The sequence below is a fragment of the Monomorium pharaonis genome, chromosome 6 (assembly GCF_013373865.1).
Source record: "Monomorium pharaonis isolate MP-MQ-018 chromosome 6, ASM1337386v2, whole genome shotgun sequence".
NCBI lineage: Eukaryota > Metazoa > Arthropoda > Insecta > Hymenoptera > Formicidae > Monomorium > Monomorium pharaonis.
The window spans coordinates 14,569,955-14,596,069 of NC_050472.1; the positions used below are offsets into that span (position 1 = coordinate 14,569,955).

A 26,115-nucleotide genomic window follows, 5' to 3' on the forward strand; every position below is an offset into this window, starting at 1 on the left:
AGTACATCGATGAAATTAATATGACATATTCTCTGAAAGCTGTTAAGTGGTCAAATTCTTCATTATTTCGTTAATTATACTTGCACTTCACTGAGTAAGGCAGTATTATTTTATGAACTAAAAATTTTTTTACTTATTTGAATTGATAAATAATCATTGAATTAATAAATAAACATTGGTATTCAAATTTAGGCGTTTATTTTTTCACGTATTATATCATTGTACATTTTGAAAAGTACATATTATTTAACTCTTATGTGTACACCCGACTACCCAGGTGCCCACTTTGTCGTATTTTTGCTTATAACTTGAATAAAAATTGAAATTTTAACATAACCTCCGAATTCCTATTATTTAACTCTTTTAGAAATTAAAAATACTGGTAATTAAAAAAAAATTTTTTGAACCTAAATTAAATGACGTTAAAGTACATATGCTTAGCGGACACACTGGGATACCCAGGTATCCTTTAGATGAAAAATAATCTTTTGACACGAGAATTAATTAATAACATTAATAAATATTTTATTGAGGTAACAGAGGTTGTTAATATATAAATAATTACAATAATTTTTAAAGTAAATTAGTGTTCGTAGGAGTATTAATTTCTCCGGGTACGGAATTTGCAAAATAAGTGAATTTATACTCGAAGGACCAGAGGGAGGATATCGCAGCCTCCTTCAATGCGAAAAAGGCGAATGCGAAACAAAATGAAAGCGACTTACTTTCCGGCACGTGCCTCAGCTTCTTGTGGCTAATTCCGCATGTATGCAAGGCTGAGCAGGTAGCAAGCAAGAGTGTGAAACAAGCCAGCAGCAGGCAAGAGTGCAAACAAGGCCAGTAGCAAACAAAGATCCGTGCATTTGTAGTAATATCGGGAGCGTTCCAGATGCGCACAGTAATAAACGGACACAGCAGGCTGAGTGAAGCGGACACAGTAACAAACGGACGCAGTGCGAAACGGACACAGACTAAATGCGCACAGACCAAATACACACAGACAAAATGCACACAAACAAATGGACTTACCACATGGGTTGCGACTTTTCAGAGCACCTTTACCGACGGGGTAGGTGCGGGAGAAGTTCATTTCGCACTGTTTTACACTGTGTTTGTTTCACACTGTGTTTGTTTCACACTGTGTTTGTTTCACACTGTGTTTGTTTGTTATTGTGTTCGTTTCACACTATGTCCGTTTGTTATTGTGTCCGTTTTGCACTGTGTTCAATCGGGAGAACGTTTGAGATGTTGGAAATGATTTAGAAAAGGACCAACAGGTGGCAGCACAGACTGCCCCGATCTCGAGCTCGCTAGACTTGAGGAGTAGTTTGGGGCAAATTGGTCTCGTTCGGGAGAAATCGTGTCGCGAAGCGGTCGGATACTGGGGATGCGTGCGCATCCAGGCAGAGTTGCATGAGACGTGCTAGCGAAAACACGAGTCTAACCTTTATCTCGCGTAGTTTTTTCTAAGCAACGAAAGTATTTCGGGGACTCGTAAGCCCACAGCATTGTTTGAGTGGCTCATAAGCCAATCGATTTTCATCTTGGTTAATTTTAACCATTAGAGATTGATCTCGAAGGTCTCGCGGAAGATCGATCGTGTGGCCACACGACTCGAGGCCACTCCATAGTGGCTACTAAGCCAATTTGTACAGGGGGTTACTAAACCCGACGACCGACCACGTGACGGATAACAATATCACAAAGTGAGCCCACGGATTTTTACCTCTCGCAATGGCATATATATTAACGTTGAAACGCTAATAGAGGTTATTAAGCCTGCATGAAAAAATAACTTTGCGACTAACAAGGTCTCCTGCTATCTCTCAGCGCAATAACCACGTGCTGCTGGCGACATCGGCCATCTTGTAGAACGATCGAATGTATCGATATACGTTTTTGTTGAGTATACGGTTAACCCTATTTAACACCTTATGTTTATTGTTTTTTTTTGTATGTATCTTCTTATGTTTTTATGTACAATTTTATGATTAATCTTATGATGTATGTTTCTTGTGTCGTGATTGAGCTTCATCTCAGCTGATTTTTTATTATGTGCGTTTAAATTTGATATTCATTAAATTTACTAATTTTGATTTGTTTTTAACTCAAGTATAATACAAATTAGAGATACCAAATTAACAAAGGTAAAAAAAGGAGATTAATTAATAATATTGTAATTTAGTTAAGTTTATATTGTTATAATTTATTATTTTCAGTTATACTTTATATTATTTGATAGAATTATTTTCTGATACCAACCGAAAAACTGTTTTGTTTTATTTGTAGTTTCTAAAAGTTATTTGTTATCTGTACTAATTTAAAGTAGAATAAACACACTGTGTTTGTTACTGTGTCCGTTTTGCATTGTGTCCGTTTGTTACTGTGTCCGTTTTACTCAGTCTGCTGTGTCCGTGTATTGCTGTGCGCATCTGGGACTCACTCGTAATATCGCTTGATGTAAGAATGCGATGTGTCCTCGAGGCCGGCTGGGCGATGAATTTTTGCCAGTTCGGTCCTACAACGTGTGTGTCGAGCAAGTACTCTGCTTTCGATAATTTTCGTCGGCGGATGGGCGATGACAGCTTCGATTAGTGAGTCGCACAATGTATCGATATCAGCGCCGATTGCAATTTACCGACGTTTCGCGCGAAGCGGAACTAACATAACAACTAAACTATATCAATTCGATACTACGCGATATAATTTCCACAACACAATGAATTTGTCTACGTAATAATAATCGATATAGCTAACAAAGATAGAGTAAGTAACGAAAATTTAAGCTAATGTACACTATATACAAAGGCGATACCCCGAACAATTAGATTGTACTTACATTTATTTGTTCTGTAACGACCTGCCTTTCGCGCGGATTAGCTCGCCGGGAAAATGGAAAGACAAAGGTCCGAGATAATAGACAACGTGATTTGTATATAATAGATAGCTATATTCATTTATTTACAATATTTACAAGACGTACCGCGTGTACGAGCACGCGCCGATCAGGTGTTCTCGTGCAAGTCGTGCGCGGTGTTCGACGGTGGGTACGGAGTTCGCGGAGAGATGGCGGCGGGTGCCCGGTGGTGGGGGTTTTTGGAGTCGGTGGGCGCGAAGATCTTAGCGCGGTGCGGTACGCGGTCGCGGGTCGTACGTTTTCATGAGGCGGCGATGTATGGATCGCTTGGATCTAGATCCGAGAGCGCTCGGAGGAGACCAAGAACTCTTGACCCTCTGTTTGCCTAGATCATTGCGGCTAGGAGCGGAATGGGCCAGTGGCCGAGAGATCTCGGCAAAGACGGAGAACGCTCCACCCTTAATGCACTGGCCCCAGGAGACGGAAAGGATTTGATCAGAGCCGGAGAACACTCGGCTAAAGCGGAGAACTCTCCACTCTACTTTTTGGTCACAGGGTTTAGGAGGCCTCTTGTCTTGTCGTGTCTCACTGAGATCGTTTCAAGAGAAGAAGTGTCTTGCCTCCACCGCGGACGGCCTTTTATACCCGTCCGGGTGGAGGGTCGGCGACTCTCGGGAGTCTTCGGTTTCCCTCGTATTCGATCTCCGATGGTCGGGAGATCGGTGGGGAATCGCGCGACTTGCGGAGGTGCTTTTCGCCTCGACGCGATGTGATTTTTATGACGGGCCGGTGCCCGTATCGTGGCCCGACGGATGTTCGGTCGGGCCGTACGCGGTCGCTGGTCGCCGGTGGGCGGGGGTTCGTTACAGTTCAATCAATACATTTAATTGTTGATATACAGTGTTTATCGCAGACAAGCTTTTCGCAAACTGAACAACATTTTCGCGGTTTTCTGCGTCTTTTGAACAGTTTCTTTGTAGTAAATGTGATAAGAATTTGTAATTTTTTGTTTATCAATTCTGTCTCGAGGTTGAGTCAATTATCAATTCGCAAACGTTTTGTCCAATTAATTTACATTATTACCGTTTGTGTTAACTATTAATATTAATATTAATGGTGTAAAATAAACAGGTTTTAAATTAATTTATGTTTATTATTTTCGATATATTCGCATAAAGAAATAGTTTTGCATAATGTATAAAAATTGTAAGAGAACTAATTTTTCATTACAAAAAATATGCTGTTGAGACGCTGTTTGTCGTATGTGAATTATTCTGCCTGATGTGATATCTTTTGCTTTATAAAATAATAATTTATTGTTAATTGTCAATTGCTTTACGGCATAAATCATAGAACAGGTTCCAACACACCTAACATACGCACAAACACATTTGCGTTAAGTTTAATGAGTAAGAATGCAGCTGAAAAATCTGTAGATGTTGATTTAACTGTTTCTACACATAATAATCGATTTTATTTGGAGTATATACTCCAAGATATTAACTACTCGATAACTTTGATATCAATCAACATTTCGTCAAAACTGACTGCGCACTATCTGCGCAGCGCTCAGAAACACTACTTCTATTTTTTTCATGAAAACTAACAGGCTGAGGAACTTGGAAATGGCTTAGATAGTTTCTATTGATGTTTGTTTAATAAAGTAAATTGATTCCAAAACGATTACGTTCACATACAAACTCAGGAATTAAGAAAACCTAATGGTGAGCACCCAGGTACCCTGGGTGTGTAACAACGTGGTAAACGCTGATTGTGCACATAAGGGTTAAAACTTTCATTATACTGCAATAAAATGACAATGTTCTTTAATTATTTTTATGATACAGAAACTAGCTACATTTCTAGCCGTACAAATGAAATATATGAATTAAATCAACAAATTAAACTGGAATATTCGCCATTTAATACTACATTTACATACACAAAACGACAATCCTGATAAGAAAAAAAAGAAATTATTTTGCCACACTAAAACTTTTTATACATTATTGACAATTATATTGTCACAAACCATAAACGTACACAAAACGTAATATTCATAAAATGTAAGTAGAAATTTTAACGGACACCGGACTTGTGGAATTTATTCCAATATGCATAATTGTCAAAGCGAATAGAAAACAACTAATTGTTTACGAATTATTCGCTTTTATTTATTTAAAATTCAAGTATATCAATGAAATTAATATGACATCTTAGTAAGTAAAAAATCATTGCTGCAACGTTATTATAATGTTACTATAACGTTATTATAATATTCACTAACATAGTAATGTTGCCAAGTATGTAATTTTAACATAATTCGTATTATAAACACATGAAAAATATTTTAATTAATAATAATAATTGTTTTATTTTATTTGTCTTTTGGCCTTGAAAGGGGGATTTGTTACATGTCTTTAGGTTCAAAAATCTTACAATACATTTTTTTAAATTATTTAGTTGCGTTCTGATTTTTGTTTCTTTCTTTGTTTTTTCCTGTGTTTTATCACTTTCCTCATCCAGTTCGCTCTCTCTCCTGTATCTTTCAGAATGTCCTTGATTTCTCTGTAATCCCTTAGAGCTCTACGCAGTCCCTTCTCAAATGCTCTAGCGTCTCCGTTTTCTCGCCGTAGTCTGCAAACTCTTTCTTCTTCCTTTCTCCAGTACTTATTACCTTTCTCCTTGTTCCCACATCTGAACCATGCTATCATTTATTGGTCTGTTTCCTTGTATTCTTTTTGTCGGTATCTTGGGATTTGTTCTGTTTTTTTATATCTGGTACAGTATCTTCTTTCTTCTATCTTCTTTTTGCTCAGTTCTTTAGTTTTTCCGATTCCTCTTTGTTAGTTCTTGCTCGTTCCGTCCATGCTTTCTTGTCCTGTTTTCCTGCTGCTGATACCAGCTTTTATATAATATTGGTCCCTATTTTTTTCTCCACTTCGTTTTCTTGTTTGTTTTGTATCTCTTTCCAGCATTCCACGATTATTTTGTTCATCTGCTCTCTTTTCGTTTTCTCTTCATATTTTGACGCTTTTCTTCCTGCTTTTATTCTAATTTAATCCGTTTTTGTTTCCTCTTTTATTAGATATGCCGAGGTGTTGAAATCCAGTCCTAGTATCTATCTTATATTTTCCCCGTAGCTTTTCTACTTTTTCTTCTTTCCATCCTCATATTTTTGCTGTATATAAAAGAATACTTTTTACTAGACTTGTACATTTTTATTCTTTTGTCCACATTTTATTTAAATTTCCTCTCCATACTTGTGTCATTGCTATTGTTGCCTTCTTAACTGTTTCCCTGATATGCGTTTCATGCCCTTCATTTTTTTTGGATGTGAAATTCCAGATGTTTAAATTCTTTAACTTCTTCCAATCTTTCTTCATTCCACTGTAACGACCGTTTTTCTTACTTGAACATAGCTCGTCGGAATCCAGGATGTAGAAAAGGGTCCCTTTAAAGACAACAGATCGTTTTCCGTAGATAAAATTATATTTAACGGATTTATACAGTATGTACAATATTTACAATGTATTTACAGAGGAAACGTAAGTTTTGTGTTCATCAGCTGTTTGGTGATTGCGTGCGCCGCTCGGTGATGGTCGCGAGGTTTGCGACGTGATGGGGGTGATGCCCTATAGCGAGACACTAGAGTTCCGTAGCGCGGTGGGAACGCGACGCGGTGGGCGGTAATTGCCCTGTGTTTGAGTTTGGTGGCGCGCGATGCGGAGCGTGAAGCGGGGTTGTTTTTCTCGTGTTCTGTTGGATTCTTGTTTTGGAAGATTTTGCGGGAAAAACAGCGTTGGTCCTGAGAATTCTTGGAGAAGACAGAGAACACTGTATCTCTAAGCGCCGGGCCGAATAATTATAAGGATTGGAGAGAATCCGTAACTGAGAACTCGGCGAAGGCAGAGACGCTCTACCCTCAGCCCTCAGCTTTGGGCCTCAGCGGGGGAAGCGCACGGATCGTTGAGACGATTTTGTCTCAACATTGTGGAAATTTGATGACGAGCCCGTATCGCGGCCCGGCGGGTGTTCGGCCGGGCTGTGCGCGGTTGGTGATATCGGCGGACGGGAGATTCGTTACACCACCACCATTCTTCTCTTTTTCTCTTACCACTTCCTTTTTTAAAGATCATAACTTTGGATTTTTCCAAGTTATGTTGAGTGTCAGTTTTTTTTTCTAGGTACTTTCGGAATCTGCTTATTATTTCCTTAAGCTCCTCTGGGTTCTTGGCTAGTAGCACGAGATTGTCCGCATATGCTAAAGTCCAAATTTTTTTTTGTCCAATTATTATCCCTTTTATTTGGCTTTTCCTCATCCTTTCTTCCAGATCTGCCATATATAACGTGAAAAGCGTTGGGCTCAGAGGACATTCTTGTTTTACTCCTTTCGTTGCCCAGAATCTGCTTGTTATATGTCCGTTTATTCTGACGACATTCCTCGTTTTCTAGTAGATCTCGTTTATTCTTTTTCTAATTCTCTGGCTGATTCTTATCTTTTCCATTACCTTATGCAGTTCTTCCTTGTCCACTTTGTCGAATGCGGTATTTAGATCCGCGAAGAATGCGTAGATTTTTACTCCTTTGTTATCTAATTCTTTATTTGTGATATAGTTTAGTATAAGGATAATATCTATCGTGTTTTTTCCTCGTCTGAAGCTCTTTTTATCCCTATTATTCCTTTTTTTGCTCTTTCGTTTTTTCTTGCTTGGCTGCCGTTCTATTTCATACGAATTTAGGTAATTATGCAGAATAGAGGCGACCTCACCGATTTTAATGATCTTGATATATGTTGTCAAGGTCATTATTCTGAAGAACTTTTCCCTATACATGTCGGCCTTAGTTTCCGAGTTATACATAAAAATTTATTAACAAAAAAAGTTTAATAAATACGATACGACACTTTTTTGCTGTAGTCGCGCGCGCACACACAACATACACACACACACACACACACACGCACACGCGCACGCGCACGCACACACACACACACACACACACACACACACACACACGGTGTTATGACATTTATATATGCAGATATATGTGTATATATGCGAGCAAGTTGACAAGTGCAAATGCACGCAGTAAACCTTAAAATAGCAATTTTCAAAAACTTTTATCTCCGAAACTAGACATAGAAAGTTCGCACAAATTGTAATTTTTTATTAGAGCTATAAGTACTATACTATAATATATAAAAAATTCAAGGAAATTGACCGAGCTTTTTTTTCATATAAATGGTGCGGGGTCCTTTGATAGTTTGATGAATTTAAGTCAGAAGTATGACTTTTTTCTCAATATTGTGTTAAAATTTCTACCTGGTTTTTGAAACTGAGGATTACGGATCTGACGTCAGATTTTGTTGATTTAATATGGCTGATCCAATAAGGCAGATAAATATTAGAAGAAATTTAATTTTCCAGAAAAACATACTTAAAATAGATTAATTTTTACTAAAGGATGTTTGAGATTGTTGAACGAATTTGGCATTAATTTTTTATTACTCAAAATAGCAAATTTATTATGATAGATTCAGATACTTTAAGGGTGCTTATAAAAGAATATCTTACAAATTTTCGATCTGCTATATTATCAAAAACTAATTTCTGCATATTACAATGACGCATAAATTTGCTGATGTATGAAAAAAAATTTGAAAAATTAATTGTATGTTTTATCAGTCATATTGAATCCTTTTGAGAGAATTTTGCAAATTCCACTTGAGAATCGTATTTAGCGACTACAAAAACGAAAATACTAATTTCAGTCATCAAACATTGAACAGAAGTTATTTGAATCAACATTAGAAGATGCGCGTGATATCCCATCATGAAACAATTTGAGCCATTTTTTGTTATGACGGGATATCCTATCATTAACAGTCAAGGCGTTAATAAAAACTTTTTTATAGATGCTTTTTTTCTTATCTAAATTATTGTTATGTAAATATAGTAATTTTTTTCTTATATAATATACATGAGAATAAAGTTTTATGTTTTGAGAAATTAATATTTTCAAAATTTGTTTTAAAAAATTTTGAAAAACTTTGGACTTTTGTTCAAATCTTGTAAATTTTTTTATTTACTGTTTCTGTTACATTTTCCGTTTTTTATTTCTTGCTAATAAAATTGCTCACAATACATAAAATAACATAAAATTGCTTGATAGACAATTATTGGGCGTTACTTAGATTAAAGTTCAGATGAAAAAAAATAAATTTGTTTCGTTTTTGTAAAAAATTTTTTATGTAGTTTTTTTCTTTTTATAGGTTTGCAATGCAACCTACATCCAAATTGGTTCCTAACATATCGCTTGATGTTATTGACAAGTAAGATTCTACGAAATTATTATATTATTAAATATTTATTTTGTACAAAAAAATAGTTTATAAATATTATATACATGTGCTAGAATTCCTGGGCAATTGACTGATAGAAGAACGATGTTAGGGGAGCTGAATTGGATATTTACCGCTATTACCGATACGATAGCGTGGAATACCTTACCTAGAGGTAAAAAATTTGAGCTGTAAAGACAAAAAATTTTACTCAATTTTTATGGATTTTGACTTACGATGAAATTTTTTGAAATTGTACGTTATAGTTTTTGACTTATTCATTAAATATACTCTATGAGTATAAGCTTGAAAATAACTATTTTTGCTACAATTTGAAATGTTGTAATTATCATTATTTACGTTGCATTTATTATTATTTCTGTAATATTTTTAATCAGTTTTTGTAATAAATTATGCGATTTTTTGTAATGTGATTTTTGTACCTATGGAAGATTTTGTTAATGAAACTAGAGAACTATAACACTACAGTTTTAAATAATTTTATTGAGACCCAAGAATTATGCAGAGTTTTTTATTAACACAGAATACTAAATTATTAATATAAAATTAATAATATAAATATGATTATATAATAATTAAACAATTAAATATAATTATATAATAATTATAAAAATGGCTTGTTTATAGATTTGTTTCAAAGATTATTTAGACAAGATCTATTAGTTGCTAGTCTCTTCAGAAATTTTTTGCTAGCGGAGAGGATACTTCGTTCTTACGATTGTACGCCAGTTTCATCCCCAAAATTACCACCGACTTATCAGGTAAAAATTGATTTTCTATATAAAATAATTTTTAGCTATAACATTTAAATGTATTAAAAATTTGAATTATTGGTTATTCTTAAGGCGATGCTGAAGTCATCTGTATTACCCGAACGACTTATTGATTGAGCTCGATACGATATTTATTTGCTATTCCAAATAACTCGTCTTTTTAAGATGATTATAAACTCTTAGAATTGTTGACATTACAAGATAGAAAATCCACCAAATTGGTTACCACCAATTTTACATAATCGAATTTTTTATACTTTTGTATACATTAATGTACATACAAAAATAAATTGCGAAATATTCAACTTTACGATAAAAAAATATTAAAAAATATCAAAAATATTAAAAATTATTGACATATAATACTTTTAAAATTTTTTCTTGTTTTTAAGTTTAATTAGAGTATTTTGCGATTTATTTTTTGCGTACAGGTAAAACATTTTTAATTTTGTAAAGCTAATTCAGAGAATTTTATATTGTATAATTCTGTTGGTAATTGTTATATTAGAATTTTTTTCAATTCAGAAAAAAGGAATTAATTGTCTTTTCTAGCATCGTATGTGGCAAGCTTGGGACATGGCACTTGACTTATGCCTGGCGCAATTACCAGCAGTTTTAGAAAACGAAGATCGATACGTACATTCATCATTCTTTGAAGATCAACTTACAGCTTTCCAAGTATGGCTTAGCTTAGGATCAAAAAACCGCAGTCCACCCGAACAGCTTCCAATTGTTCTCCAAGTGCTATTGAGTCAAGTTCATAGGCTAAGGGCTCTAGAGCTGTTGGGGCGTTTTCTTGACCTTGGTCCGTGGGCTGTGAATCTAGCACTTAGCGTTGGCATTTTTCCATATGTTTTAAAACTATTGCAAAGCAACGCCAGAGAACTTCGGCCCTTGCTGGTTTTTATATGGGCAAAGATTCTAGCAGTGGATAATGTGAGTTTTACACTTTTGTATTATTATTTATACAATATTAGACTCTTTATATTAGGTATGTGCAAAAGTTTTAGCTTTCTTTAGCAATCTAATATAATTCTAATATAATTATTTAAACTTTAAGTAAATTCACACTTTTGTGTGTTTTGAAGAAATAATTTTGAAGTTTGTATAAGGTATTGTTTGTTTTAATTTATTAATAAATATAAAACATTACTGAATACGATAATCTATGAAAAGTTATATATTTAACACTACAAGCAGTATGGATTTTTCAACAAAAAAGAAGTGTTAAAAAGTACAATTTAATTTACTGTATTTTTAGTAAACTTGTTGTATGTTACAATGTTGCGTAAATATTGATTTCGATTGTTTAGAGTCAGTGATTTTGATATAAGTGACCCAATATGCTCTGAAATATTGTAAAAATTAGAGATTGATGATTATTGTAAGGATTGTTGATCGAAAATTTATCATGGACATAAGAAAAACTCGCAGTAGTTGAAAAACAATTACTGATTGTGAATAATTTGACTCACAAAATAGAATGGAAAAGACGATTTATTAGACAAAGAAGTTGGAATATTATTTTACTACATGACAACAGCATGGCAAAGCCGCATGTTGTTTTTTATACTTGGCAAAATTATTTTTTACTTTGAGCTGGGAAATTCTCCCAGCTTATATAGTGTATTCACCCAACTTGGCGCCTTCGAATTACTACTTATTTTGATCGATGCAATATTCTTTAATACTTTCAAGTGGCTAACGAGGAGAAGACTCCGACTGTGAAATGAAATTTTTAATGAGACATAGTGCGTTTAAAAGAGAGTATGGGGTATTGAAAAACTGTAAATTGATTAGCGTAAATGGGTCTTGGTTCCTGAGAAATTTGCATCGAAAGTTGGGCATTCGGCTGATTGTACGGTAAGTGCTAAAACATAAGCCTCTCTAAGCGTAAAGTGGCTGATCGGACTGAGATGCGCGCGTATACTTTTTGTTCGCAGCTGACTCGAATCGAAACCAGCTCATAGCTTTTTTTTTTAAATAATTGTAACGAACTTCCCGTCCGCAGGCATTACCGACGGTGCACGGCCCGGCCGAACACCCGCCGGGCACCGGCCCGTCCTAATCTTTTTTACAACGTTGAGACGAAAATCGCTATCTTCTAGTTAAATCCGGTAGCTGAGGATAGAGCGTCTCTGCCTCCGCCGAGAGTTCTCGGCTATGGATCATCCTCTCACTTAATTACTCGGCTCGAAATTACAAGGTGGAGTGTTCTCCGTCTCCCGAGAATTCTCGGGATCGACGCCGTCATTCCAAGAATCTTTCGGATTCGACAGGAAGCGCGACGAAAACAGATCCGCCTCACGTACTGCGCACCGCCGAACTCAAGCACCAGCAATTACCGCCCGCCGCGCCGCGCACTTACCGCGCCATGAAACGCGAGCATCTCGCCGCAGGGCATTGCCCGCCGGCCCGTCACTGTACACCGCGACCGTCACCAAACAACACACGAGATCGTCGAACAGCTGATTCGAGCGAGAATCACGTTTCCTTTGTAAATATACTGTAAATACTGTACATACGTTTTTAATTTTCTCAAATATATTATAATTTCTCGTATCAACCGATCTATTGTTTTAGGGACCTTTTCCTACATCCTCGATCCCGAGCTAGTCCGAGTAGGAAATACGGTGGTTACATAATTTTTTAAATAATTTAATTTATTTTTACCGTGATAAATATTAAGAATTTAACAATATTTTAATAATATATAATTTTAACCCTTTGAGGTCACACTGGGTGATTACTACCCATCGCTTTAACACGTTATATCTTTTTGATCTAAGAAAAAATGATACTAGTAACGCCATTTAGTGGTAATTCAAGGTTTTATCTATGCTCTTGTACTATTCTGTAACTGAAAGTCATATTATTTTGGCAGTCATTCGAAGACAAGGTAGGATGGTAGTCTGTGTGGCTACCATGTGTGACCTCCGTGTAAGTTTGTTGTGTTTTTTGTGGTTCGAATTTTTTTGTTTTTTGTAATCTAAAAAGTGTAAATATATGATAATATTAATTTTTATGCTAAAAATTTTTGTTTATTTTTATATTAATTTATTTTTTGAAAATATGCAGTATAATGGCTTATAATTAGGCCATATACTTTAGGGTTAAGAGATCGTCCAATCAATGACAAATGAACATTGTCAATTTGATAAACAAAAGCGATGTGCATTATGTATTTAAGTGAAAGAGGCAGTGAAAAAGATCGAAAGATAAAAACGCAGTGTTTGTTGTGTTCAAGGTTTATGTGTGACGATCATAAGATATATATATACTAGAACATTACAGACGCGCGCTGCGCGCGCGCTATTTGACTTTTCACTTTAAAAATAATAATAATTGCAATTTGATTTTCTCTATCTTTCGTTTACATTAATCAAACGTCTTCTACAATTTTGAATAAAAAAATGTAAAGTTTAATTATACATACTTACATACATACTTACATACATACTTTCCTACATACATACATACCAACATGCATCCCTACTTGCATACTTACTGCTATTTAGCTATCTAGCTACATAGCTACCTAGCTATCCAGCTACATAGCTATTTAGCTACTTAGCTTTTTTTTTGCGAGGAAGTGGGAAATCTTCAGAGGGGCCATCCAGGAAACCGAACCGCCACGTGATTAAACCTAACCTCTACGCGATAAGGAAACCAGGAGGCCCAAGACACCCGGGTAGTGTGGGATTCTATGTGCGCACATCGCGGTAGATACACATAGCCTACCCACTAAAACCCACTCCCTAGACTTAACCTTAACTCGGCGATACGGGGAGCGTCCCCAGTACAGCTTATCACTATTTCGTCGGTGGGCCCCCCCCAGCCCTCGGGAAACCTTTAATAGGCCCCACATCGCAAAACGGGTTTTACTATATATACGCATAATGCACAATAGTTTACAAGACAATGCCTAGAAATCCTAATACTCTTGGACTTAACCTTAAACGACAAAACATATATATATGCAGAGCAGTATTGGAGATTGCTTTTACACTATTTATTTGGCTCGGGAGCGGAGGTACGCCAGGCCCCAGGTATATATTATACCCCCCTGCGCATTACTAATCTTAATATTAATACTAGTATTAATGTTAATATAACACTGGTCTGATTTCGGTATGCCAATATATACCCAGATAAGGAGACTAAAGGCCCGTCCACCCAGCATGCCAGATAAGCACTAGATAAAATACTAGATACTCACTAGATACTCAATAACCGCATTTCTGCTGTTGGCTCAGGTGCGGAGGTGCGCCAGACCCCAAGTACAAACGTACCCTCTGCGCTATAAACAATACTTAAATTATACTTAAATAAAAGTAATATGTCTAGACCAACCCAGACCGAGACGCAACCATGGCCAATGGCTTATGGAGGTTTTGATTTTTTTGTCCTTTTTTTTTTTTCTTTCTCCTCTTTTGTCAACATAACTTTTTCACAGAATTCTGTCAATGCTCTCCATTTCCCTGTATTCTCTAGGGATGTTATAACTATTTTATTTAATTTTAAGTTGTTTCCTATAATTGTTTTTAGTTTATCTCTCTCCTTTACCCACGTCTCGCAGAACTCCAGCGTGTGCTGCGCATTGTCTGTGACGAAATCGCAGTGCGCACACACTGGAGTCTGCGATTTACCTATCCTAAAGAGAAATTTATTAAACCGTTGTCCGAAACGATCTGAGTCAATCTAAACGTTAGGGTTAAGTCTCCCCTCTCCTACCAATCGAACAATACTGGAACAATTGCCTCTCGAACTCTCTTTCCCGGTGCGTTAGGGCCGCAATCAATCATTCTTTTTTCCCATGCTTCTAGCATATTCACTCTCTCCTGCTCCCTGATTAATTGCTTGGTTCTTTTAGTCAGATAAACTCCTCTAAAGGGTGCGCTTTTTATTCTGTTGTAAACAACTTTGTGTTTTTTCGCCAGCAGCTCTAGGGGTGTCAATTTTGCCAACAGCATACACGTAAGATATTGTTTTATATCCTCTTATTATTCTTAGGGCCAATCTCTTCTGCAGTTGTTTAGATTTAATCATCACCATCCTGTTCTTATTTACTTTACTTCTCTATAATGGGACCATAGTTTAGCACCATAGTTTATGATCGAGTGAACGATCTCGGAGTATAATCTCCGAGACCGCTTACTCGGTCCTCTTAGGTTTGGAGAGATTTTACTTAAGGCCATGGCTAAACTTTCAGCCTTTGAAATAATCTCTAGGTGTTCTGTAAAGCTCCATCTATTATCCAGAGTTATTCCCAGATACTTCAGAAATCTTTTAATAGATATATTGTTCTCAATATTAAGATATAGTCCACGCACTTTCTTTTCACCGATACCAAAAGCCATTACATCCGTTTTTTCAGTGGCCACCTTTAGATTCAATTTCTTTATTGCTCTTAGCATAATTCTGGTTGTTAGCTCCGCTTTCTTTATAACCTTATTCAATTCCGTTGCAGCCACTAATATTAGAGTATCATCCGCGAAGCCAATTACTTCTGTATCCAATGGGGTGATCTTGGATAATACGTCATAAGCCATATTCTATAAGACAGGACCCAGTGCTGAGCCCTGAGGTACACCACAGGTGTTTCTTCTAAATATATATTCCTCTTTGTTGTTTATGTATGCCATGTATCTGTTGTCAAGATAACTATTCAGTATCCTCCTAAGGTATCCCGGTATTCCCTTTCTCTCCGCAGCATCTCTAATCACTTTCCACGGAAGCGTGTTGAATGCATTTGCAATATCTAAACTGATTATTAGGACTATTTCGTTGTCTTCTGTGTATTCCTCTATTAAGTTTTTGGCTTTCATTATAGCGTCTATTGTAGACCTATTATTTCTAAACCTGAATTAATGTTCATACATTTCGCTTTTTTTCTCCATATATTTAAGCAGGCGTGCACTCAATATCCTCTCGAAGAGCTTGCTGGTCTCATCTAACAGACAAATCGGTTTGTAGGAGGTCGGCAAGCCCTCCGATTTATTAGGCTTCTTCAACAACACCAGAAGAGCAAACTTCCACGCCGTTGGGAAACATCCTTTTTCTAAACATTTATTGAAACATGCTTTCTATAGATTGATCATGTATTCAGCTGATCCTTTAATGATAAGGCCTTTTATTCCGTTCGGCTCTGGAGCTTTTCTATTGCTAATCTTTTTTATTGCCTTTCTTATTTCTTCGTTCGTAATCTCATATTCTTGGCTCCATTCCACTGGAATGTTTGGGTTTTCCATCAGATTGTGAGTCGGAAATAAGTAATCTGTTGTCCTTTTAAGTAGATCTTTATCCATTTTTTGAGTTATCAGAAAATCAGATCTTAATTTATTAGTCACTATCTTAAAAAGCTTTCCCCACGGATCCAAACCTAACGTTTCCATCAGTTCGTTCCATGCATTTATTTTTGATTTTTTAATGGCTAGCCTGAGTTCTTTTCTTGCTTCTTTTACTGCCTCATCCATTTTTTTCTGTTCCTCCGGTGTTGCTTTGCCTTTTGCTTTTGTGGTTTTTCGCCAGCACGAATTAGACGCTCTTCTAAGGTCCGCAATATTATTATTTCACCAGTAGACTGAAGAATCGCTTTCAGTCGTAGCTTTATTTATTGCCAAATTTGAGATGCTTCTCAAAATGTTGTTTATTTTTTTTTTACATTTGGCTAGCGGATAGACTATTATCTAAGTTGGCCCATGTTTTAATGATTGCTGCCGATTCCAGTTTGTCGTTGTCAAGCGATGCCAGACTCCATCTTGGAAATGCAATGTTTATAATTCTATTACGCGTTTTAACTTAGCTATCTAGCTATCGAGCTATACCTAGCTACCTAGATACATATTTATCTAGTTACGCTTGCTCGCTTGCTCGCTCCCTCCCTCCCTCCCTCCCTCCCTTTCTCCCTCTCTCCCTTCTTCTCTCTCTCTCACTTACTCACTCACTCGCTCGCTCGCTTGCTCCTTCCCTTTCTCCCTTCCTTCTTTACTCATTCATTTATTCACTCCCTCCCTTCCTCCCTCCCTCGCTCCTTCCTTCTGTCCCTCCCCCACTCACTCACTCACTCACTCAGTCAGTCACTTACTCACTTACTCACTCACTCAATCACTCACTCAGTCTGTCATTCAGTCACTCACTCTCACTCATTCACTCACTCTCACTCATTCACTCACTCTCACTCATTCACTCACTCTCACTCATTCACTCACTCACTCTATCACTTACTCACTCGCTCACTTGCTCGCTCACTCTGTCACTCACTCACTCACTCACTCACTCACTCACTCATTCACTCTGTCACTTACTCACTCACTCACTCTGTCACTCACTCACTCACTCACTCACTCACTCACTCACTCACTCGCTCACTCGCTCACTCGCTCACTCGCTCACTCGCTCGCTCGCTCGCTCATTCTGTCACTCACTCACTCAGTCACTCTGTCACTCACTCACTCACTCACTCACTCACTCACTCACTCACTCACTCACTCACTCAGTCACTCACTCTCACTCACTCATTCTGTCACTCACTCACTCACTCACTCACTCACTCACTCAGTCACTCACTCTCACTCACTCATTCTGTCACTCACTCACTCAGTCACTCTGTCACTCTGTCATCTAGCTATCTAGTTAGCTAGCCACATAGCCACATAGCTACATAGCTACATAGCTACATTATAAAAATCTCCTTTATATTTTTTTACTTCTAATTTTTTCTTTTATAATACTTTTTTCCTTCTCTTTTTTCTCACTCTTTTTCTGTATTTCTCTTTTTTTCTATGCTTATTCTTTTTTATCTTTAAATAAAAAACATTTATATATATTAATTTATATGTATGCTAGGTTTTTATAGCGTTTTTCAGAAATAAGATAGAATAATAATACAAAAATATGTATTCTAATTATAATAATTTCAAATATGATATTAATTAAACATGTTAATTTGTATATAAAAATAATTAAATGAACACGCACGCACACACGTGTACACACGCACACACGTATACACACGCACGTACGCATGCACATATATGCACACGCATTTATGTATATATACATTTCATATAATATATTATTATCATAATACATATATTTTACATACATACTTTTTATTATTTGTTTTTTCTTCTTTCTTCGTCTCTTTTATATTTTCTTTAAATAAGTCAAACTGTCAAATAAACTATCGATAATTTGACAGTTGTAAACACGAGTGAAGCAAGTCACAGCGCCAACGACCAATCAGCATCGCGGAAAAGCGATGACAAAATTAATAACATGCCTTTCTTATAGAGGGATATACATATATATGTATAGGTATTTTCATAAAAAAATCAAGTTTATTATATTTTTATCATTCAAAAAGTTTGAAATAAATATTTTTTAGTTGATTTTTTTATGAAAATAAATATTTTTCTGTTAAAATACTCCATGTTCAGTATGCAAAATAAATATCTTTTTTTATAAGAAGATTAAAGAATTATTTTTTTCTTTAAAGTACAAGACTTGAACAATAAAGGTCTAAATTTTTAGCTGAAAATATTGAAAATTAAAAAAGTTATAATTTATTTTGTAAAAATTCTTTTTTTTTTTTAATGTTGCAAGATCAAGAATTTTTTTAGGTACTAACGATTTTAGATTTTTGCTTAAATATAGAATACATTTTGCAACATTTAGGTTTATTCATGAATATTTTGTTACCATAATTTCATAAATGACTTTAAAAATGATGATGGGTGGTAACCACTCAGTGTGACCTCCGAAATAAATGTGACCTCGAAAGGTTAAAAAAGAGATAAAGGAGAATTTATGTATTTTTAAAACAAAAGTTAAAGAGTATGGAACGATAAATGAACGAATAAAAAATATATATTATATGCCATATAATTAAATTATACAAATATTTAATTATGTAATTATATATTTGTATATAAATTATGTAATTATATAATTAAGTTACATGACATATGATATGTAATATTTATTTGTTTATTTAAGGTTCTATAATTTTTCCATTTTTCTTTAAAAATAAATTCTTTTTTATATTTTTTAAAAAATTATGTTATTAAAATATTATTAAATTATTAATGTTTATAACGCCAAAAATAAATTAAAATTATGAAAAAAAATCAAACAAAATAAAAATTGTGAGCTGGTTTTGAATTCGAGTCAGCCATGGACAAAAAGTATACGCGCGCACCTCAGTCCCCTTAGTCACCACGTTTTGCTTGGCTATGTTTCAGGACTTATTACAGTCCAACTTTAATGCAAAGGGCATAGCAGGATAACCATGTGTGTGTTGCTCCGCACGGATTTGGTATATATTTTTACAAGAAATTGGTTTATATTTTCACAAAAAGTATATATTATGGGTTTCAATACCGCAATATTATTAAAAAATTATGGGTTTTTTTTTAAATACCAATCAAAATTTTTTAAAATATTTTTTTAACTATTTTAATGGGAGGCACGTGAGGCACTATCACTATTTTCTTCTTGAAATATCTTCAAATATTTTAGAATAACATGATCAAGTTTCAAAACGATTGGAGGGGTAGTTCATAGTTAAAAAAAATTAAGATCTTGAGCTCGCCACGTACGGTATGTGGTGCACTGTATAGTGCCTCGCTCTGTATGCAATAGCATTTTATGATTTATTGTGTGACTAGAAATACTTAAATAATTAGCCGAATTATTTTTTAAAAAGACTTAAAATTCAAAGTAGTAGGTTCAGTAGCGCCTCTCACAAACTGGGGTGCTTGTTTATTATGAATCCCTTTGTTTCTCATGAATTGAAGTGCTTATTATTGCCTGCAAGATTCTTTCAATTCTTATTGTTGTCTTTTTTGATTATAGGAGTATTATTCTTCTGAAACATTTTACAGAGAATTTAATAGCGAATTCGGTTGCTTGCACTAATGCGCACTGAGTGCGCACTAAGACTTGTTTACATACTTTACATCAGTATTCTTATATTTAAGAATACATGTTCAAAAACTATTTAACCAAAAAAATAATTCTATGGATGTTATATAGATCATTTTACTGGTTAAGAAGTATTTTAAGAAGAATTTAAGATTATTCTTAAATATAAAAATTGACTATAAACAAGCCTTAATATACACTCAGTGCGCACTAGTGCAAGCAACCGAATTCGCTATAAGATTTAAAAATTTTGGACAAATATCTCACGTGAGAGTATTGCAGCAATATGTGAACAGCAGCCAATAGTTCTTTTCCCATTGACGCAGTCACATGCATGCTGTAACAGACCTGAAATCAATGCTTTACAATTTTTTAGTACTCTACCCTCTTTTAAACACACTATGTTTCATTGAAAATTTTATTTTGCAGTTGGAGAGTTCTTGTAAAATACAAAATTTAATTTACAATTTTACTGCCTCTAAACCAATATCTTCCATTTTTAAAGAAATTTTGCAAATTTAATTTGAAAGATGACAAAAAGTTATAGAAAAGGACGTTTTGATGATTAAATAATATTACATATAATATATTATGTACCTTATGTACAAAATAAAAATGTATATATATAAAATTGAAATTTATGTATGTATATATATGTATATATACGTATATTAAATAAATAATATTGAAATTTATATATATATTTCAATTTTATATACAACTCTCAATTGCAGACTTGTCAAGCAGACCTTGTGCGTGATGGCGGTCATAAATACTTCTTGTCTGTATTGCAAGACACTTCTATTCCGGTAACTTACATTTAAGCTTTTAGTAATTATTTGGATTACAGCCGCTTAAGTTCTTCTTAGTAACTAGAATACATTTGGTAATGATTTCAGAGTGAACACAGAACATTAGCTGCATTTGTATTAGCCAGTATTGTGAATGATTATCGGCCAGGACAAGTGGCCGCAAATCAGGGCAGTCTTGTTTCAATATGTTTGGAGCAATTAGGAGACTCAAATTCTTTGTTACGACAATGGCTTTGTTTGTGTCTGGCGCGGCTTTGGCATAATTTTGATAAAGCGAGATGGTGTGGTGTCAGGGACATTGCTCATGAAAAACTGTTTACCTTATTAAAGGATCCCGTACCAGAGGTTAAAACGATTATTATATATACAATTATTCTTTATATAATTTATTTATTATACATGTAATAATTGCATTACACACACACACACACACACACACACACACACACACACACACACACACACACACACGCGCGCGCGCGCGCGCGCGCGTATATAGAAGGAAACATCTATTATGAAATTTGTAGAATAATTATAATTACACACTTTGATAACTTTGAATAATTTTAAATTTTCACTTTTTATATAAAGAATAAAAAATTTTTTTAATAAAAATAAGTACTTTTTAGTTACTCTATCGTTAGTACACAATGAGCTTAATAACTTTTGTTTCAGAGTATTTTTTGAATAGTGAACTATTGTTGGGATATTAATAAAATTATGAATCGGAATGCCAATCTAGTATTTTTTATCAAAGATAATGTAGAACTTTTCTCTACCGAATCATTTGTTTGGAAACATTCTATTAAACTTTTGTTTTATTTACATATGTAATATTTACAAGGGTAATTATAGAGATAATATTCGTATTCCAGTTGTGATTGATTAACCAATAAGTTCGCAGATTACATCGCGAATAAAAATCGGATCCAATTTTCTTTAAAATTTTATACTCTAATTAAGATGTTTTCGTTATGTTAATGATTTACGGTGAGTGCAGACAAAATGCGAGAGGCTGATTTATATGTTACATGCTTTCCAAATTATTTTATAAAAGGAGTTTTTACACGTTTGGAAAATCCATTATGCACTACTGGAAATGTTAAGCCTACGCCAAGACAACAAAAACAAAATGTTGTAGTTAAGAATGAAAACGTTTGATGTATTAGCCGCACGTTATTGTAAATCCACATGGCTGCAAGAGATATTAACCAAATCCACTTTAATGTCGCGAATATTTAGAAAAAATAAATTACATTTATAGATTGCTACTCCAAGAACTTTACCAACATGATTTTAACAAAGAATCCAGTTCTGTACATAGGTTCAAAATAAATTAGAAGATCCTTTCTTTTTCTGATTTGTATTATGATCAGATGAGGCAACATTTAAAAATAATGGAACTATTAATAGGCATAATTTCTATTATTGGAATGAAAGTAATTAATGACACTGGAGAAGTATGGACGACCAACACCAATGGAGTAGCAATATTTGGGCAGGAATCATTGGTGTTTTTTAATTAGATCTTTTTTTTTTAAGAATCTCTAATAGGCGAGAGATTTGTTCGCTTTCTTACTGAAGATTTTCCAATTTAGTTTAGACGAGAGCCCAACAGAATATTTCCAAATAAATGGATTGGTAGAAGTGGACTTGTATTATTTCTTGTGAGATAACCCAATTTAACATACATTGGACTTTTATTTCTGGAGAAGAGTGAACATCTTAACAGCTTTTGTAATTTAATTAAAAAATCGGAAAGTTTTATTTATTTTGCCGAGTTTGATTGTACTAGTGTTAATTTATCATTGTGGAATATTAAAATTTTTTTGTTGCAATATTATCAAAAATTTGTGAAAAATTGTTTTATTTTTTTATTAAATAATTTTTTATTGATGTTTTATTATATACTTTTCTTAAATTCTTATTAAAATGTGCTATCGGTTGTTCTTTTATTAAACGCAGAAAATTATGAAATATACTTGGAATATAATTGAAATTTTGATGCATTTATTGAAATTTTACTAATAAAAAATCAAATTTATCTAATTTCATCAAAACTATTAAATTTTTTCTACTAGGGTATATCTAAATAACATTTATATTATTATTTATTTTTAACTTTTATCAACTTTTATCAACTTAATTTCATGATGATAAAAAACTTGAAATTTTTTGACGTTTTTATCATAGTGTTCTTGTATACTTCAAAATAACAAAATGTTTTATACAGGTCCGAGCAGCTAGTGTGTACGCATTAGGCACATTTATAAACAGCGTTACGACAAGGAGCGAGCATGCGAATAATATTGACCAAATTATTGCTATGACACTTATTAATACAGTTTCTTACGATATGTGCCCATTGGTTAGAAAGGTAAGACTAAATTTGTGATATGAAATTTATGAATATTGTTGAGCGATTATTACATATTATTTATACAGGAATTAGTTGTGGCTCTTCAATGGATGGTGTTACATTTCGAAAATTCCTTTGTTACGCTAGCCATGGCCGAAGAGAACAGTCGAAAGGATCTTATCGTAGAAACTCTGTCCCCATTCAGTGGTATGAGGCGCATTAGTTCGCGCGATAGATTGAAGATGTTATCTCCGAACAATACGTATGCTGTAGATATGATCGATGGGTTTGGATCGCAGGATCGCATCAAAAGAGTCTCATCTTCGTCGTCTATTAGTAGTCTAGGTACCGGTAAACGAATACCGATTTTTGAAAGCCAAAAATCAATTAAGGAGGTATTCTTGCTTTTAGTTTTTAAATCTTTTTAAAATAATTTTTTTTAGAGAAAATATGAAAAATATATCTTTGGTAAAAGAATTATAAATTTATATAAAGGATGATGAGAAAAAATGATCGATTTTTACTCTTAGCTGACAAATAAAATCTGTGTTTTTTTCTAATTTTTTGGTTACAGAACAATGTAGTGATATCATTTTACCCAAAAATGCAGGGAAACGGGTCAAAAACTAAGTCAAGTACGATAATCGCTAAAATCTGTATACCGTTTTTTGTAGATAATTGTGGTGATATTTTTTTGTCGGAAAATGTGAGAAAAAAGATCTAAATCAGGGACAAAAGTGATTATTGTGAAGAATCTAATTTTATTGATATTTTCTTATGGATAATAGTGGTCGATTCTTGTCTTTGATTGGAGCAGCGCAATTCATGTACGTTTTAAATAGTTTTTATTGTAAAATTACATGTAGAAAACTATTTCGATTTAATAAAATGTGCGCTTGAAGTCTTATTGTGATTCTACAATGAAAAACTATTTAAAAAGTATATGAATTTGTTCTGCTCCATTTGAAGACAAGAATCGACCACTGTCTATCATCCATAAGAAAATATCAGTATAATTAGATTCTTCGCAATAATCACACTGTTATTTCCATTTTAGGCCTTTTTATCGTATTTTTAGACAAAAAAATATTACGTGATTATCCGCAAAAAACAGTATAACACGAATTTTAGCAATTATCGTACTTGAGCTTAGTTTTTGACGCGTTTTCCTGCATTTTCGGGCAAATAAATAAATCTGACCACGTTATTCTACAACTAAAAGACTAAAAGAAAATACGATTTTACTTACGGGCTAGGAGCAAAAATTGATCATTTTTTCCAATTTTCCTTTAGAATTTGACATTTATTTTTTGATACTTGAATATTCTGTATACATTTTTTTTTAAAAAAGATATTTTTGGGAATTATTTTCTAAGCTACATGGGTGTGTAAAAAAATTCCGGCTTATTGTTGCATTATATCATTTACGAGCAGAATATCTAAACCAGAATATTAAAACAAATTTTGATCTACACAAATGTAGCCGACTTAAGCTCGTTTCTACCAACATTAACTTTAAGCTCAGTTTAACTTATTCTTCAGTTTTTTCTAATTTTTGGAACTAGAATAAGATAACAATTTTTGTCTTTTCGGACATGGGTGAAAAATGGAGAATTTTTAACACTGAAGTTTATGGTTTGGTAAATCCAGAGTGTGTCCAAAGAGGAAAAAAGAGATTTTTCTTTAGTGTTAAAGATTTTCAATTTTTCGACAATTTAGGCTATGTCTGAAAAGACAAAGATCTTTGACGCTGGCAGTTAAGAGGTTAAAAAATACTTTGCAAAAACAATAATAATTAAAAAAATTTAATTTTTGATTTTTCAAGATATTTTTATCGAAAAAATTGAAGCTAATTTTTATTTAATTGCATGTAATAGAAGAAAAAAAGGAAATTATAAATTTTTTTTAAAAATTTAGGATTAATTGGATCAAAACGAGTTGAATTATTTTGGCGACAATAATTTACACACGCACACATATACACACATAGTTTAAACTTAAAATACAAAAAATTGATTTTTTGAAATTAAGAAAAGAGAATACCTTCTTAATATTTTATAAAATATTTTGAGCATTGAATCGAATAGTTATTTGCATTGATTTTTTCGTGTGCCAGGTAATAATTGGGAGTTCGTGAGGAAACCTTGCGAGTCACTTGGTAATAATGATTAAATGAAGTTTCATTGCATGTTTATACATGTTAATGCTTTTTTATTTTGTAACTGTGCAATTTCCACTAATAGAGTGGAGCTTTTGGCACGAGCTTTGTATAATAGCGCCATTTTTTTAAATTAAAATTGATCTTTACAGCGATTTTAACGATGCTTCATGACTTTTATCAAGTTTTCGTCATAGGTCATGGTTCTCTTGGAAACTTACCGAGTCTTTCCTATGGAAGTGTATATATGAAATTATGGCATGGATTGTGTAATCTCGACGATGATCCTCATCCAGTGGTCGGTGCTATGTCTCAGAAAGTCACCAATCATATTCGTAATAAGGTATTTTTTAAACATATATAACGCATTATTGATCCATTGTGGGTTTAAAAAATGAGTCTAAAAAATGTACGATATTTCTGTCTATGAATTTAGATATCTTATATAGGGTGTTTTTAAACTCGCGTGAGAATGTTTAATAATGAATTGTTTGTAACATTTAAGAAGAAAATTCTAATACAAAAATGTCGAGGCTATAATAATTTTCAAATGGGAAGAGTTTAAAGATCACGAATGATAAGGCTAAAATTTTGCACGCTCAGGGGTTGTAGTGATAAAGCTGCTTTTAAATGCCTTTAGCAATAACATTTTTGTACAATAAATTATTGAACAAATATGCCATAACAGTTTCATTAAAAATCATTTGTTTTTTAATAATAAATTTGTTATAAAAACAATTTAGAATGTTTTCATTAAAACTTTAATATGTATGTATTATATCGCTATCAATATTTCTTTTCTTATAAAAAAATATTGAACTTGCAAAAAACTATTGGAAATTAAAAAATTTATTTGAATAATATT

At 33.8% G+C, this 26,115-nt stretch overlaps 1 protein-coding gene and 1 long non-coding RNA gene across 5 annotated transcripts in view; both read left to right on the forward strand.

Annotated features, from left to right (window-relative positions):
* LOC105835795 (regulatory-associated protein of mTOR) overlaps positions 1–26,115 on the forward strand; it is a 134,323-nt gene that overhangs the window by 39,762 nt on the left and 68,446 nt on the right. For 2 of the 4 annotated variants that reach the window (XM_036288885.1, XM_036288888.1), the window contains exons 6-15: positions 9,132–9,191; positions 9,275–9,375; positions 9,849–9,982; positions 10,547–10,930; positions 20,656–20,730; positions 20,821–21,078; positions 22,967–23,110; positions 23,179–23,437; positions 25,209–25,250; positions 25,436–25,593. In XM_036288885.1, the coding sequence (XP_036144778.1) occupies positions 9,132–9,191; positions 9,275–9,375; positions 9,849–9,982; positions 10,547–10,930; positions 20,656–20,730; positions 20,821–21,078; positions 22,967–23,110; positions 23,179–23,437; positions 25,209–25,250; positions 25,436–25,593 (1,615 nt within the window). The remainder of the gene's footprint in view (positions 1–9,131; positions 9,192–9,274; positions 9,376–9,848; positions 9,983–10,546; positions 10,931–20,655; positions 20,731–20,820; positions 21,079–22,966; positions 23,111–23,178; positions 23,438–25,208; positions 25,251–25,435; positions 25,594–26,115) is intronic. The other 2 variants (XM_036288886.1, XM_036288887.1) reach the window with 2 other exon arrangements.
* Positions 10,937–12,556, forward strand: LOC118646303. The gene is made up of 2 exons (XR_004963864.1): positions 10,937–11,857; positions 12,006–12,556. It is a non-coding gene; the product is annotated as an uncharacterized LOC118646303 (long non-coding RNA).